The following is a 13,189-nucleotide window of genomic DNA, read 5'->3' on the forward strand; positions in this document are numbered from 1 at the left end:
AGAATACAATCCCCTAGTCTGTAAATAGAGTCTGCATTCCTCATTCCTAGATTTATAACTTTGCATTTGTATCATCTGCAAATTATTAGCAGTGATTTTATATTTACTTTCAGATCATTGATTAAAATGTTCAATAGCATCGAGTCTAGTTCCAAGCTCTGTGAAACTCCAACCAGAAACATCCCCATTCACTGATGATTCCCATTGAGGACTACTTTTTGAAATGTCCGTTCTTGATCCATTTAATGCGTACTCTAAAAAATTCGCACTACACAATATTATTAATCAGCAAGTTGTGTAGTACAAAGTCTAAATATATTAGATTTATGCAGTTACTTTCATCAAATTTGTAATCTTAAAGAATGAGATCAGATTTGAGACTTAGTTTCCAAAAAACATTTTGACTGGCACTAATGGCAAACAGATGGGAAACTGCAGTACAGAAAGAAGCCTGTGGCAGAATCTGGAACAGAACACAGACTATATCTACACTGCGACTGAGTATAATTTGCAGCATGGGTGCATGTACCTGTGCTAGCTTTAAATCTAGCTAGTTTGCTAAAAATAGCAAGAACATGGTGGCATAGGCTTCAGTGTGGCCTACCCAGGGAGCCAGGCAGGCTCATACAGCTCATGCCACTGTGGCCTCACTAGATTAAAGCTAGCACAGGTATATCAGTACAAGCTGCAAATTGTACAAACCCCATTTGCAGTGTAGAGGTAGCCTGAGATCTCCTGAGCCCACATCCAAGGCCTTAAATTAGAAGGCCAGCTACCCGGTCAAAGAAATATCTGTATGTTAAAATCCTCTATACATTACACAATTGTTCAGGTCTTGGTGAAGCCAGGATATTTTAAGTTGTTGTAGGTAGTCAGGTTGTTTGTACTGTAATTTTCCCCAATTGACCTTTGTTTCAAAGATCAACAGGGGGAGTAGTGAAAAGGTTCAAACTTAAGAACATCAAAACACTGAGGGTAGGGGAAGAGATTACCTGCAGTATATGCTAGAGAATCCTTTCATCCTCTTGGCTCCCAAGGTAATTTAAAAAAAAAACAAAAAAAAATCCAATCTAGGCTGCTAAACTCTCCTTAATTCTTCTGCAAACTCTATCCTAAAGCTGATGACTTAATGCTCTGAGAATTTGAAGCAGTGCAGCATGGAAAGTGGACAGGCCATGAATTAGAACCTTCCATCTCCACAACGAGAGAGTTTTTGGTGCTATTTTGAAGCTTTAACAACAAGCTAACTTTTTTGCCATAAGCACTAGAGGGATATTCCATAAATCCAGGATCCATTGCCTTCCATGACACATGCTGGTCAGACTTAGCAGCGATTCTTACTTTCGCTCGCACCGAAATATTCCACCTACCACACACTTTTTTTTTTTTTTTGGGGGGGGGGGGGAGGAGGAGAGGGGAGGAGAAGGGAGGGAAGGAAGAGGAGGTAAACATACAGATATGTTATGGAGAAAGTTCATCTCCCCCATTATTCCAAATGAAATGGTTATTTCACATAATGCAATTCCTTTCTCTGTTAAACTGGTATATTCCTTCTTGCCATGTAACTACATTGCCAAGAAAACAGCAGAACATTAACAGAATCTCATGCGATTTCTACAGAGGAGCTCAAATTTAGAATTTTAAATGTTTAATTTCACTGTATACTTCCACAAACTCCCTGTGGTTTTCAACCACCACTTCAGAGACAGAAAATTAAACTAGTTTCACTATCAAACTTTCTCCTTCACTCACAGGTGTAGCGCTATGCTGATGGCTTGCTACTCCCTTCCTGTACACAACTTCTGAAGTTAAACAGAGATAGCTTGTACACCATTTCCTGTGCTGTAGGAAGTTAGTTAACATCACTGAGTGAGGAAATAGCCATGGAAAAGGCCTACCTGTTGTGTCCTGTGCACACATTTAACAGCCATCCATTTTTGCTCTGAGCTGAAGGGATACTCTGCTTTTCTAATATAGTCCTGCTGGAGTCCATCTAGACCCATCTGTGTAAAATGTAAAATAATATCAAAACCATTTTTATTCAGTTAGCCAGGCTACTAGCCTTTCAAGTCACAAGTTCAAATGGCTCATTTTCATTCTTAGTTATTTATAAACCCATTCAGTTTTTATTTCCCTATTAAAACTAAAAGCAAGTCACACCAGTCCAGCTTAGATATAAGTTTTGATAGATAAACACCAATGAGCAAACCCACACCTTTTTATGTTTCCGTGTCAGTCACCAACAGTATTTTTTTACATTTTCAAAATCACATCTACTTTGTTCTTATACAATATTCTGCCTTTCATCCAAAGATCTCAGTGTCTCAGTTATACCTAGGTGCAAACACAGATCTTGCTGTTGCACACTGCTCATTAAAACATATCCAACTTCTAGAGCAGACACTTTAGTATCCTACAGCCCCTTCTCCAGATTTTAAAAAGCACTTTATAATGACTCAAGCTTGCAAACCACTGAGATAGGCAGATGTTACCTCTATTGCATTGCTGGGAAACAGAGGCAGACATGTTAAGTCAGCGGTTCTCAAATTATGGGGTGGGCCTCCCAAGGGAGGCATGGGAATGTGTCACAGGAGACAAGAACTGTGTAGAGATTTTTTTTTTTTTTTTTTTAAAACAAAAACAAAGAGCTCTGGCTGTCAGCCCCAGGTGGCTGGGGCTTGTGTAGAAGGGTCGTGCACACCTGGGAAGTGGGAATAAAGAGGACAGCTGAAGCCCCACCACCCAGGCTCGGGCTCTCCTCCCCCCCCCCCCCCCCGAGGCAGTGGAGCTCCGGCTGTCAGCCTCAGGGTGGCAGCAGCAGTAGTACAGAAGGTTGCAAGGTGGCATTAAATCTGCTGTGAAAAGATATATTGACCAATCTCACTTTTCACATTCCCACCCTTACTTCTGTGTTGCTGCTGCTGGTGCAGCGCTGCCTTCAGAGCTGGGTGCCCAGCCAGCAGCTGCTGTTCTCCACCCTGCCTTCAGAGTTGGGTGGCGGTACATGTACTTGGGCCTGGGGGTGGCATGAATGACTACAGACACAAAGAAGGGGGGCCTGATCAAATAAGTTTGAGAACCAGTGCAATAAGTGACTTGCCCAAAATTATAAAGCAAGACCACAGCAGAGATTCAAATAGTTTTACTGAGGAGATATGAGTTCTCCTAAGATCAGTGGTTTTCAAATTGCAGGAGGCAACCTTAAGGTGCATCACAACAAAATCTCCACCACAGTAAAAGGTTCATCTGAAAATTTGTGGCTTCCAGGACTCAGTGAAGCTTGGGGGAAAATTTAATGTGTCTGCTGTTCTTCTTACCACAACCCTGATTGCAACTCTAACTCCATCCCCAACCCCAGTCAACTCTGGGGGAAAATATGCTGATTAAAAATAATGCAGTGTCACCTACCTGCTAAACCCCACTACTCTCTAGAATCTACTTGGTTCACATCTTAAAATGGCCCCACTCCCCCTGCCCATAGCAAAGTGCACCGCGGGGATGGCAAGAAGCGGTTGTAGTCCACCCGCCAGTTTTCATACAACCAATCCCATAATCCTTGTGGAGTCACAAGAGTGTGGGGTTTTAAATGGGTCTCTGCAAGAAGCTGTGAGTGGATTCTGAGTCCCAGATGGGGGAAACAACACTGAACATCACTGCATTACACAACATAGATACAAAGCTACGCCCAGTCATAGAAAGATTAGGTACCGGGGTTCACTGTCACCTGTCCAAGTAGTCTTAGTAGTTCATTGTCACAGCATACAGAGGAAATCTTGTTTAACCAAAAGTTACTCAACTGAAAGTCCCTGTATCCAACACTTTAAATGCTGCAACTCTGAAAGGTGCTATTTAAGTGCCAGTAAATAATCAATTGCTCATGTGCCACTATTTTATCTTTTCTAATCCTCTCCAGCTTCAGAACAGGTGCTGATTACTTGACAAATGGGTTAGCACCAAATTAAATGACAACTTTAAACTGTAAACAGTCAAAAATTCAAAGTAAAAAATAGACAAGTTATCAAAAAAATCAGATCCGAACATCATTTTACTTCAGTTCCATTTTCATCTCCTATTCATTATCTAAATTGTCAGGATGCCCAGTAATTTTTCATAATAAAAGATTCTTTATATGGAGGAAAGGGTTTTTGTTTTTTTTCCCCCAATGAAAACATATTAGTGCTATAGTTAAACACTCATTCCTATGAACTTAATGTTCGACATGAGGAGAAAAACCACCATGAATTAGGTACACACCTTCATAGCAAGTGCAAGTAAGGCCCCTTCTGTTGGTTTTCCCATTAGAGTGCTGTTTCTAATTATGGCATCATTGCACACACAACCTGCCTAAAAAGACACAAATAAAACAGAGGTCAAGGCAATATACAATTCCTGTACTAATTCAATGAAAATAGACTGCTTACTGTGTTGAGATCTTACCTCAACAATTCTGCTAACAGAGGGGTTGTTATACCCATGAATAACATCACCATCAAGTATGACTTCTCCAAACCTGTTATAGCCTACTCCAGTAACCTGTAAGACACAAAAACAGCCAAATACAGCATAAAATGGAAGATTGAAAAGCAAGATTGCAAATTCATTTCATAAATTCAAAATCTCCCACACAGATAATGGAATATGAGTAATTTAAAAATGGAACAATTATACCAAGTGAAAGGTGCACACACAACATTTCCTAATCAGCTTCTAATGCAGAGGGTTTAAGTTAAAGAGTATTTAACTCAATCTGAACAGTTTAATATTTCGATAAATATCAGACCACAACTTCCAAATCTGTAATTCAAATTCAGAATTAATTCAGTATTCTTCAACTGCTGTATTCTTACTGTTCATCAGCGATAAGAAAAGCTTAGGATATTGGTTTTCCTGCTACTCAGGACCCGCGAGTAGCGGTCTCTGAGGCTATATCTACATTAGCACTTTTGTGAGATAAGTTACATTGACAGAAGTGCAAGTGTGGACAGTGCTATGTCGGAAGGAGAGTCTCTCCTGCAGATATAGCTACCGCCGCTCATTGGGAGTGTTTTAATTATGCCAATGGGAGAGCTCTCTCCTGGCAGCACGGAGCAACTACACGGGAGACCTTACAACAGCACAGCTGCATGGGTACAACTGTGCCACTGTAAGGTTTCTAGTGTAGAGATTGCCTTTGGGGGGATGGTGAATGAGAGCAAGGCTGTTAATTGGATTACAATGCATACCAACTGCTGGGTCAGGCAATGAGAGCCAGAAGTGTAGCTACAGGAAGTGGGCTCCCTGAAGAACAGCAAAGCAGATGAGGCCTGGGAGAGATTAGACTCTGAAGACAGTTAATTTATATTTATTAAATATCTGTATTGCAGTAGCACCTAGAGGCCCCAATCAAGGGCCCTACAATAATCCCTTAGGTTAGCAGTGTGGGTATTTGGTTTGTGTGTCCAGGTTTAGGATTAAAGTTCCTTCCACAAGCATCTGGTGCTGGTCACTATCAGAAAAAGGAGATCTAATTAGATGAACCACTGGTCTGAACGATTGTGGCAGTTTTAGTTTAAACCCCATTTAGCAATATACAGAGTTTAAAACTAAAATTCAGAATCCTTTTCACTCATTTCCCTCCTTTGGGGCACACCTGCTCAACTGAAGTTACTGAACCTTAACTCTGGATATAGTAATTGGAGGGATATATAGAGCCCCTCCAAGTTTCCACACAGATATTTTAAATTAAAAATGTAAAAATTAGAAGACAAGAAACTAAGCAATGTCCTGGTCAGCAGTTTGGTAACTTGTTTTGAAAATTAATTTTTGCCACTTTCATTCCTCTCATCTTTGTGTTTATTTTCTTCTTTTCCCTTCAATTCAGTAAGGCTCTTCTCCCCAGAATACCTGCAATATACTTTTTCTTATGCTGTGTTTCAAAACTCAAACAGAAAAGAGGCACTATATGTTTCTCCCAATGTAAACACAAGATTGTGGTTGTCAAAACAGAGAGAAGAAGGAATGTAGGTAACAGTTATTAAAAATAAATAAATAAATAAAAAAAAACACAAGAGGGCCCACCATCCTACTTCTACTCAAGTCAAAGAAAAGATACCCATTGATGGCAATGGGTACAAAATCAGACCTGAAAGTAGTCAAAGACATTTTGAGACTGGTTTAAGTTTTCAGTTCTTCCTATTCTTTATAAAATGGGCATGAAAGAAAAAAAGTAGCAAAGTTTTCTGCTTCAGCTGAAGGGAGTGACACTTCGGCAACCATTGTTACAGATAGTAAGCAGCTGGAAATCCTGAATGCAGGAGCCAACCAGAGTAAGTTGATATGTGTACCTGACTTCAAAAACCTTACAGTTATTGACAAATAACCATTCATGCAGAGAACTGCAGGACTGGACCACATATTTATATGATAGGGCTGGTCAAAAATGTTTCCCAAAGCTGTTTTGATAGAAAACTGGGGTTTTGACTAAAGGTTTGTGGAAAGTACCATGGAAAGGAGACAAATTTTGGCTCTTCAAAGAAGCCCAAACCTGAAATATCTAAGACTCTGGAGGGTGAGGGGGGCTGGCTTCGATTTAAAAGCAAATTATGAGTTTGATTTCAACTACATTTTCCCAAATATTTTTATTTTCAGAGTTGCTCTGATCTATAGTTAGGCATCAGAACAGCATTCCTATATCCTGATTCCATGCAACAAGTCCATTTCTGTTTAACAAGTGTTATGATAGCTTGGTTTAAACTGTAATTTTATAAAAATATCCACATCAACAACAAAAAACCCACAGAAGTGATTATGTGAGTGTTAGAAAAGTTTTTACAAAACAGATATTAATCTAAGGTATATGGTTCAGAAACATGCAAGGAGAGAGACACCACTGAGCTTGCTTGTATTTCATCATCAGATCACCACAAGTGACTCCGTAGGTACTAGGCACAGCATCAGGAGGTAGCCGTGTTAGTCTGTATCCACAAAAACAACAAGGAGTCCGGTGGCACCTTAAAGACTAACAAATTTATTTGGGCATAAGCTTCCGCGGGTAAGCGAGGTTTTTTACCCACAAAAGCTTATGCCCAAAGAAATCTGTTAGTCTTTAAGGTGCCACCGGTCTCCTTGTTGTTTTTTTAGGCACAGCATATTTTTTCCAATATTCAGGCTTATCAACATAAGCCTGACAAGTAACAATCAGAACTCTGATTATTTGGCTAGAGCATACCCTATACCTTTAGTGGAGAGGGCAGAATTTCATTTTTAATTGTAATCAGTTGGCTGAAGGCAAAAGTTAGACTCCAATGATTCACAATCAAATGGATTTTCCACTTTGTTAATAGCCACTTTGTAAAGATCAACTGGAGAATATGGCCTTTTGGTAGTAACTAAACTTACAGGACAAAATCCTGGCCCCAGTGAAGTCAATGGAAAAACTCCCATTGCCTTCAGTAAGTCCAAGATTTCACCTTTATCATTTGTTCGCTGCCTTATTACACAGCATCACTTAGGGCTTGTCTACACTGGCAAGTTTCTGTGCAATAAAGCACCTTTTTGCGCTCAAACTGCAGACATGTACACACTGCCAAGCTACTTTGTGCGCAGAAACTCCTCAGTTGCAGCGCTTAAAAAAAAAAAAAAAAAAAACCTCAACAAGAGTCATAAGGCTATTTGCAGAGGCTCCAGCACTCTATTGCCAGTGGATACTTGATTGCTTTCTGCGCTGTAATTGGCCTCTGGAGCAGTCCCATAATGCCTCAAATGACCACTCTGCTCATTGTTTTGAATTCGGCTGCCCTTTCAAAGCATCCTTTCTTGACAGTCTGTGCATGCTGTGCTGATCTGCTCAGGGACACAAAGCAAACCATTAATGTGGAGAGAGATAGAGTGAGTGAGTGAGTGTGGAGAGCCGAGGGAGGTGGGGGCAGATGTCAGGGTTTCCCCCTCCCTGAGGACTGGTTGCTTCCTGCCGCTGTCTGATCTTACAAGACAGAATGCTGACAGTGTCCCCCAAAACACATTGTCTCTCTCCCGCCCCCCCCCCCATCCACACACACACACACCCCCCTCCCCCACCCCTTCTTCAGTTGAAAAGCAGCTGGCAATGTAGTAGGATGCCCATGGAACAATGGGATTGGGAAACCTACATCATGTGACACTGTGCCTGCCCCATGAGGCATTGCAAATCCTTCCTAAAGCACCTTGTGGCCAGTTGCACAGTGGGATAGCTATCACAATGCATTGCTGTTGCAAGAGCTGCTAATGTGGATGCGCTCCAGCATCACAAGGAGCACAGTGTGGACGAGCAACAGTGGTTTAATTCCAGTGTTTTAATAGAAGTGGTATAACTTATGGTGCAGAAACTTGCCAGTGCAGACATGCCAGTGTAGACAAGCCCTATGGGTATTTTACAGTGTTGCAACTTTCTCGCTCGGGGGTGTGAAAAAACACCCCCGAATGCTGCAAGTTTCAGCGCTGGTAGCTATTCCCCTCATGGAGTGTTTAGTTTGTTTTTTTGTTTTTGTTTTTTTTAATAGTGCTGGGAGAGCTCTCTCCCAGTGCTATGCCGCGACTACACAAGCTATATTAAAGCGCTGCCGCATGCCCGTAGTGAGAAAATGTGGTTTTAAGAGGAGCACTTATTTGTCTTTTCTTTTCCCACCCTCTTGTTGTTGTCCCCTTCTTTATCTTTGTATCTCCTTGTGCATTTCCCTCCTGGCAGCAATTCAGTCCTCACCATGCCTTCACTGCCACACCCTTCTGCATTCCATTCATTAAAATGATCAGCAATGAAACCGTTACTCAACACCAAGGTGTCATCATTGAAGAGTCAACTCTAAAGACATTAGCATGGTGGTGAAGTCCACATTTCAACTTATCTCCCATTCATTAAGACATCACTATCAATTAACTTACAAGTCTTAACCAAATTTTTTTCTTTGCAACCATGAGGGTAGTGATATGTTTGATACCCCAGCTCTGAAGTCTACTACAACTAGATTTCATTTTTATTCACATGCTACAGCAAGTAGCCACTATAATCTTGTTTTCAATAGGGACAGCAAAAACAACCTCTCAATTTTCTTTTTTTAACCATAGCCAACATAATATGCTGTCAGCATGCTCAAAGAGCCAGATCTCCCTATCTATTTTTATGGAAACTCCCTATAGACAGAGCAACTGGGACGTGGCCCAGAAATCTCAAAATACTGAATATGCATGGGGACAGAACTAGCTTTCCCTCTAGAGGTGGTCCCTCCAGAACAGTACTGAGGCACAGCACAATGGCATGGAGAAGGTTACACTACCTCAGACAGCTCTGAATTTGCTGTAATTAATATATTTCAGTCTGACACCTTTCATCTGCACCAAAAAAATCACTAGAGAAAAAGTTTAGAAATATATTCCTACCACATACCTCAGCATACTGTCCATCTGAAGTAAAAATATGAGTAACAGTCATTTCATTCTTGGTCAGAGTTCCAGTTTTATCTGAACAAATCACATTACAGCAACCTGGAAAAAAAAAACAAATTAAATTAAACATACGACAGGAAGTCTTCTTTGAAAGATGAGTGGCTTATGAGCAAACAAACCTCAGTGAAGACAAATTTCCAAGTGCTTTGGAACTTGAGATAAGACGTACATGTTACAGAACTTCATTAGAAGGAGGGTGTTAATATATCTAGCCAGTTACAGTTTTCACTTATGTTTTAATTTCTTACCATCTCCTTCAGAACTCTTATTTTTTGGCATACAACACTAATTGCCTAGGTTACAATTCCATTTTTTGGATTTTATCAAATCCAATGCAGGTTTTTTGTTTAAGCACAAAGGCAAAAAATTTCTAGTTACTTATAAACTGACTCAAAGGATTCACCACAAAATTGTCAATAGGTAGTTCAACAAAACTATGCAAGGAGTTATGAATGCAGCTAAGAACTATAGTTTTCCAAAATGTTTGTCTTCCTGTTTACTGAAGAACTATATTAAAGGAAGTGTCAAATTGTTGTGAACAGTAAAAAAGTTCAACGCTCTTATTTCCATAGCAACCACAAGTTCTTACTTACATTTAACAAATAATATTTATTATTACTCTAGCAAAGATAATGCCTCTACATGAATTTCCTAATTTGAGCATTTAAAATTTAAGTCAAAGTTGCATTAGTGTCTTCTTTTATTTAAACTATTCTAAATCTGAATGTTTAATTGGATGGCAGAGATTTTTGCAATGTGAGACTTATTAACCGTACAATGCAAGAAAAATAGCATCTAGAGATAGTGCGTCTCAATGCCTTTGACATTTCGGGAACTCTAAGGCCTTGGCTACACTCGCGGATTCACAGCGCGAGTGTAGTCGCGCCGCCAGCACTGTGGGAGCTCTCTCGCAGCACTGAAAGTACTCCACCTCCGAGGGGAATAGCTTGCAGCGCTGCGAGCAAGCGTACAGCGCTGCAGGCGCTGATTACGCTGGTGCTTTACAGCGCTGCACTCGCTGCGCTCAGGGGGCGTGTTTTTTCACACCCCTGAGCGCAGCAAGTGCAGCGCTGTGAATTGCCAGTGTAGCTAAGGCCTAAGAGAACCTTGCAGCATTGAAGCACTCTGCACGTTCATTAGTATCAACGCACTGAGGTCCCAGATAGGATATAGATGAGAGTCCTTGTTTAATATCTAAAATACAGCTTCATGTATGACATTAAAAACATACATACTTGAAAAGTAGTATGTAGACTTCCTGATGAGACACCATGCAATTTTCTAGTACTGATAAACTTAGAGTTGTTCACAAATATCTCAATGGTACTATTCCTAAATACATGGCAACCTGCCAATTTTAAAAGCATCAATATTTTATTTAACTAAGCACAGAAAAGAGAATAAGTGTTGTAACTGGTGAACTGTTTTCCTCCATACTATTTCACCTGTGAAACTACAGCCCTGATAATGACATAGACCAATGAATTCTGTATGTTAGGCTCTGATGCTAGGCTCAAGAACCTGGAAAAAATGCATCACAGGTCCTGCAGTAAATTCAATAGTATAAAGCATTTTTTAAAAAAAATTATTAAAGTACTACCATGTTCTTGGTAAAATTGTTGCTAACATCGTAGTTGAACAGACTTTTAAAACTTTTTTTGGTTAACTCTAACATTAAATACCACAATATTCTTTATTATTTGGTTTAGTCATACCTAAAGTTTCAACAATAGGTAGCTTTTTTACAATAGCCCTTTTCTTGACCATTCTCATCACACCAAGAGCCAATGTCACTGTTACCACAATAGGCAGTCCTTCAGGGATTGCAGCTACAGCCAAACTGCAATAAAAATGTAAACAAAACACACTGGCTTAGAAGTCAATGTACTGACTAAAAAAAAAAAAGCATAATCAATTTAGAGACAGTGTTTTATGGATACACCAACAAAAAAACCAGCGCACGTGCGCACACACACACACACACACACACACACACACACACACAAAACAGCTGCTACTTTGCTCTAATCACAGGTCATTTAGTCTGGAAAAATGTGGCACCCTGTGTAGATGAACCAATATGCCATGATTTCAGAGTTTACTGTTCAAATGTATGAACTCAGATGTGCTATGATACTTAAGCAAAATGGTGTGAAAATAAGGATGGAAGATCAATTTTGAAGTGTCCTCCCCACCTAAGACCCTCAAATCTTAATACAATCTGAACTGTGCATAAATCACATCAAATTAGCAGATAAGAAGGGTAATTCAGCACATCATGAACTTTTCCATATATATCCCTCTAGGAAAACACCAAACTTCCTCTCTAATGCAGGCTGCACCAATGATCCATCACTGTCACCTCTAGTTTGGGATACAATACACTATATTTAAGTGCATCTTACATGGATGTTTGAAAAAAAGTCAGCTGGTGCAGAGGGTACTTAGCACTTCCTAGTTGTGCACAGATGCAATTCAAAGTGCTGGTTTGACATATAAAGCTCTATATGGTTTGAGTACTTTTGCCAAAAAGATCACCTTTTTTCCTCTGCACTACCAAAGTTGGTATGCTGAGGCATATTTCCTAGAGTAGATTGTTGGGACACGTAACATAAGGGTCATTCTTCGCAGAAAGACTCTTTCTGGGGAACTTCCTCCCTCAGAGTGGTAGAGGGAGTGAGACAGTCTTAGGACACAAAGCAAGACATTTATTTACTCAAGTGTTCGCCGGAGTCCACCAAGTTAGTGAATTTTATTCTTTTGGGTTTAAATTTGAGTTCTAGTGGTTATATTATATGGAATCTAAACTTCTGGCTATTACAGTATTTATAGAGATGTTAGTTGCATTTTAATTTGCAACTACATCTAGAGATTAGGCCAGAGATTTATGGATTTAAATAAGTCAAGCACAGTATACATGCCATTTTAGCATAAAAATGGAAGTGACTGACCAGTCTCATGTCAGCAGAATATCTGTTTTCAGTTTATATGGCATTCAGTCTTTCATTTATTTGAAATCTAAGTGGCTTAAAAGCACAGCATGTATTCTACAGACATACCATAATACATATGCAACTGATTTTCAATGTGTTTGCTTTAGTGTTCAAATAAGAATATTTTTCACTTTGATATGAAATTCTCACCTCACACCAATAGTAAACATATCAAGGATATGCTTTCCTTGCAACCAGCCAACCAGCATAATAATACCTACGAACAGAACAAAGCAGGGTGTATTTAAATATAAAACAATGTAGAAGCTTCAGAATTATCAAACATTAAGCACATGTAAACTTGTTATTTGTGCTATATATTGCAGCTCTAGAACCCATGCTTAGTGCATTGTACAGCTTAGTTTCCTTAGCCAGTGTGATGCGGGTCTGTTAACAGGGCGATACCCTTCAGCATCAAAAGTGAAATAAAATTTCTGTCAGCTAAACCACTGAACAGCATTGGCACTGAGACTCAGAACTAAAAAAGGAGGCACAAATGGCCATCTAAAAGGAAAGGAGGATTTAGAGTAGAAAAGCATCAGAAAAATGAGACAGCAGGGGAGGGAGGGAGAGCTGTAGCAGCCAGAAGGACATAGGCAACAAATAAAGATCTACAAGTATGAAAGCAATCAATTGCTATTCCATACCACTTAGCACAGGCCAATACAATTAAAAGCAAGCAGAAAAGTGTTTTTAAATCCCAAAATTTTCCAAGACCAACATTTTTTAATTTACAGCTA

The 13,189-nt window shown here is 39.8% G+C and overlaps 1 protein-coding gene across 3 annotated transcripts in view; it reads right to left on the reverse strand.

Moving 5' to 3' along the window:
• Positions 1-13,189, reverse strand: part of ATP2C1 (ATPase secretory pathway Ca2+ transporting 1) — a 116,216-nt gene that overhangs the window by 27,457 nt on the left and 75,570 nt on the right. For all 3 annotated transcript variants that reach the window (XM_054019728.1, XM_054019730.1, XM_054019729.1), the window contains 6 exons: positions 12,600-12,666; positions 11,172-11,296; positions 9,398-9,495; positions 4,438-4,533; positions 4,255-4,344; positions 1,899-2,003 (listed from right to left, as the gene is read on the reverse strand). In XM_054019728.1, coding sequence (XP_053875703.1) covers positions 1,899-2,003; positions 4,255-4,344; positions 4,438-4,533; positions 9,398-9,495; positions 11,172-11,296; positions 12,600-12,666 — 581 coding nt within the window. The remainder of the gene's footprint in view (positions 1-1,898; positions 2,004-4,254; positions 4,345-4,437; positions 4,534-9,397; positions 9,496-11,171; positions 11,297-12,599; positions 12,667-13,189) is intronic.

This window comes from Malaclemys terrapin, chromosome 2 (assembly GCF_027887155.1).
Source record: "Malaclemys terrapin pileata isolate rMalTer1 chromosome 2, rMalTer1.hap1, whole genome shotgun sequence".
Lineage (NCBI taxonomy): Eukaryota > Metazoa > Chordata > Testudines > Emydidae > Malaclemys > Malaclemys terrapin.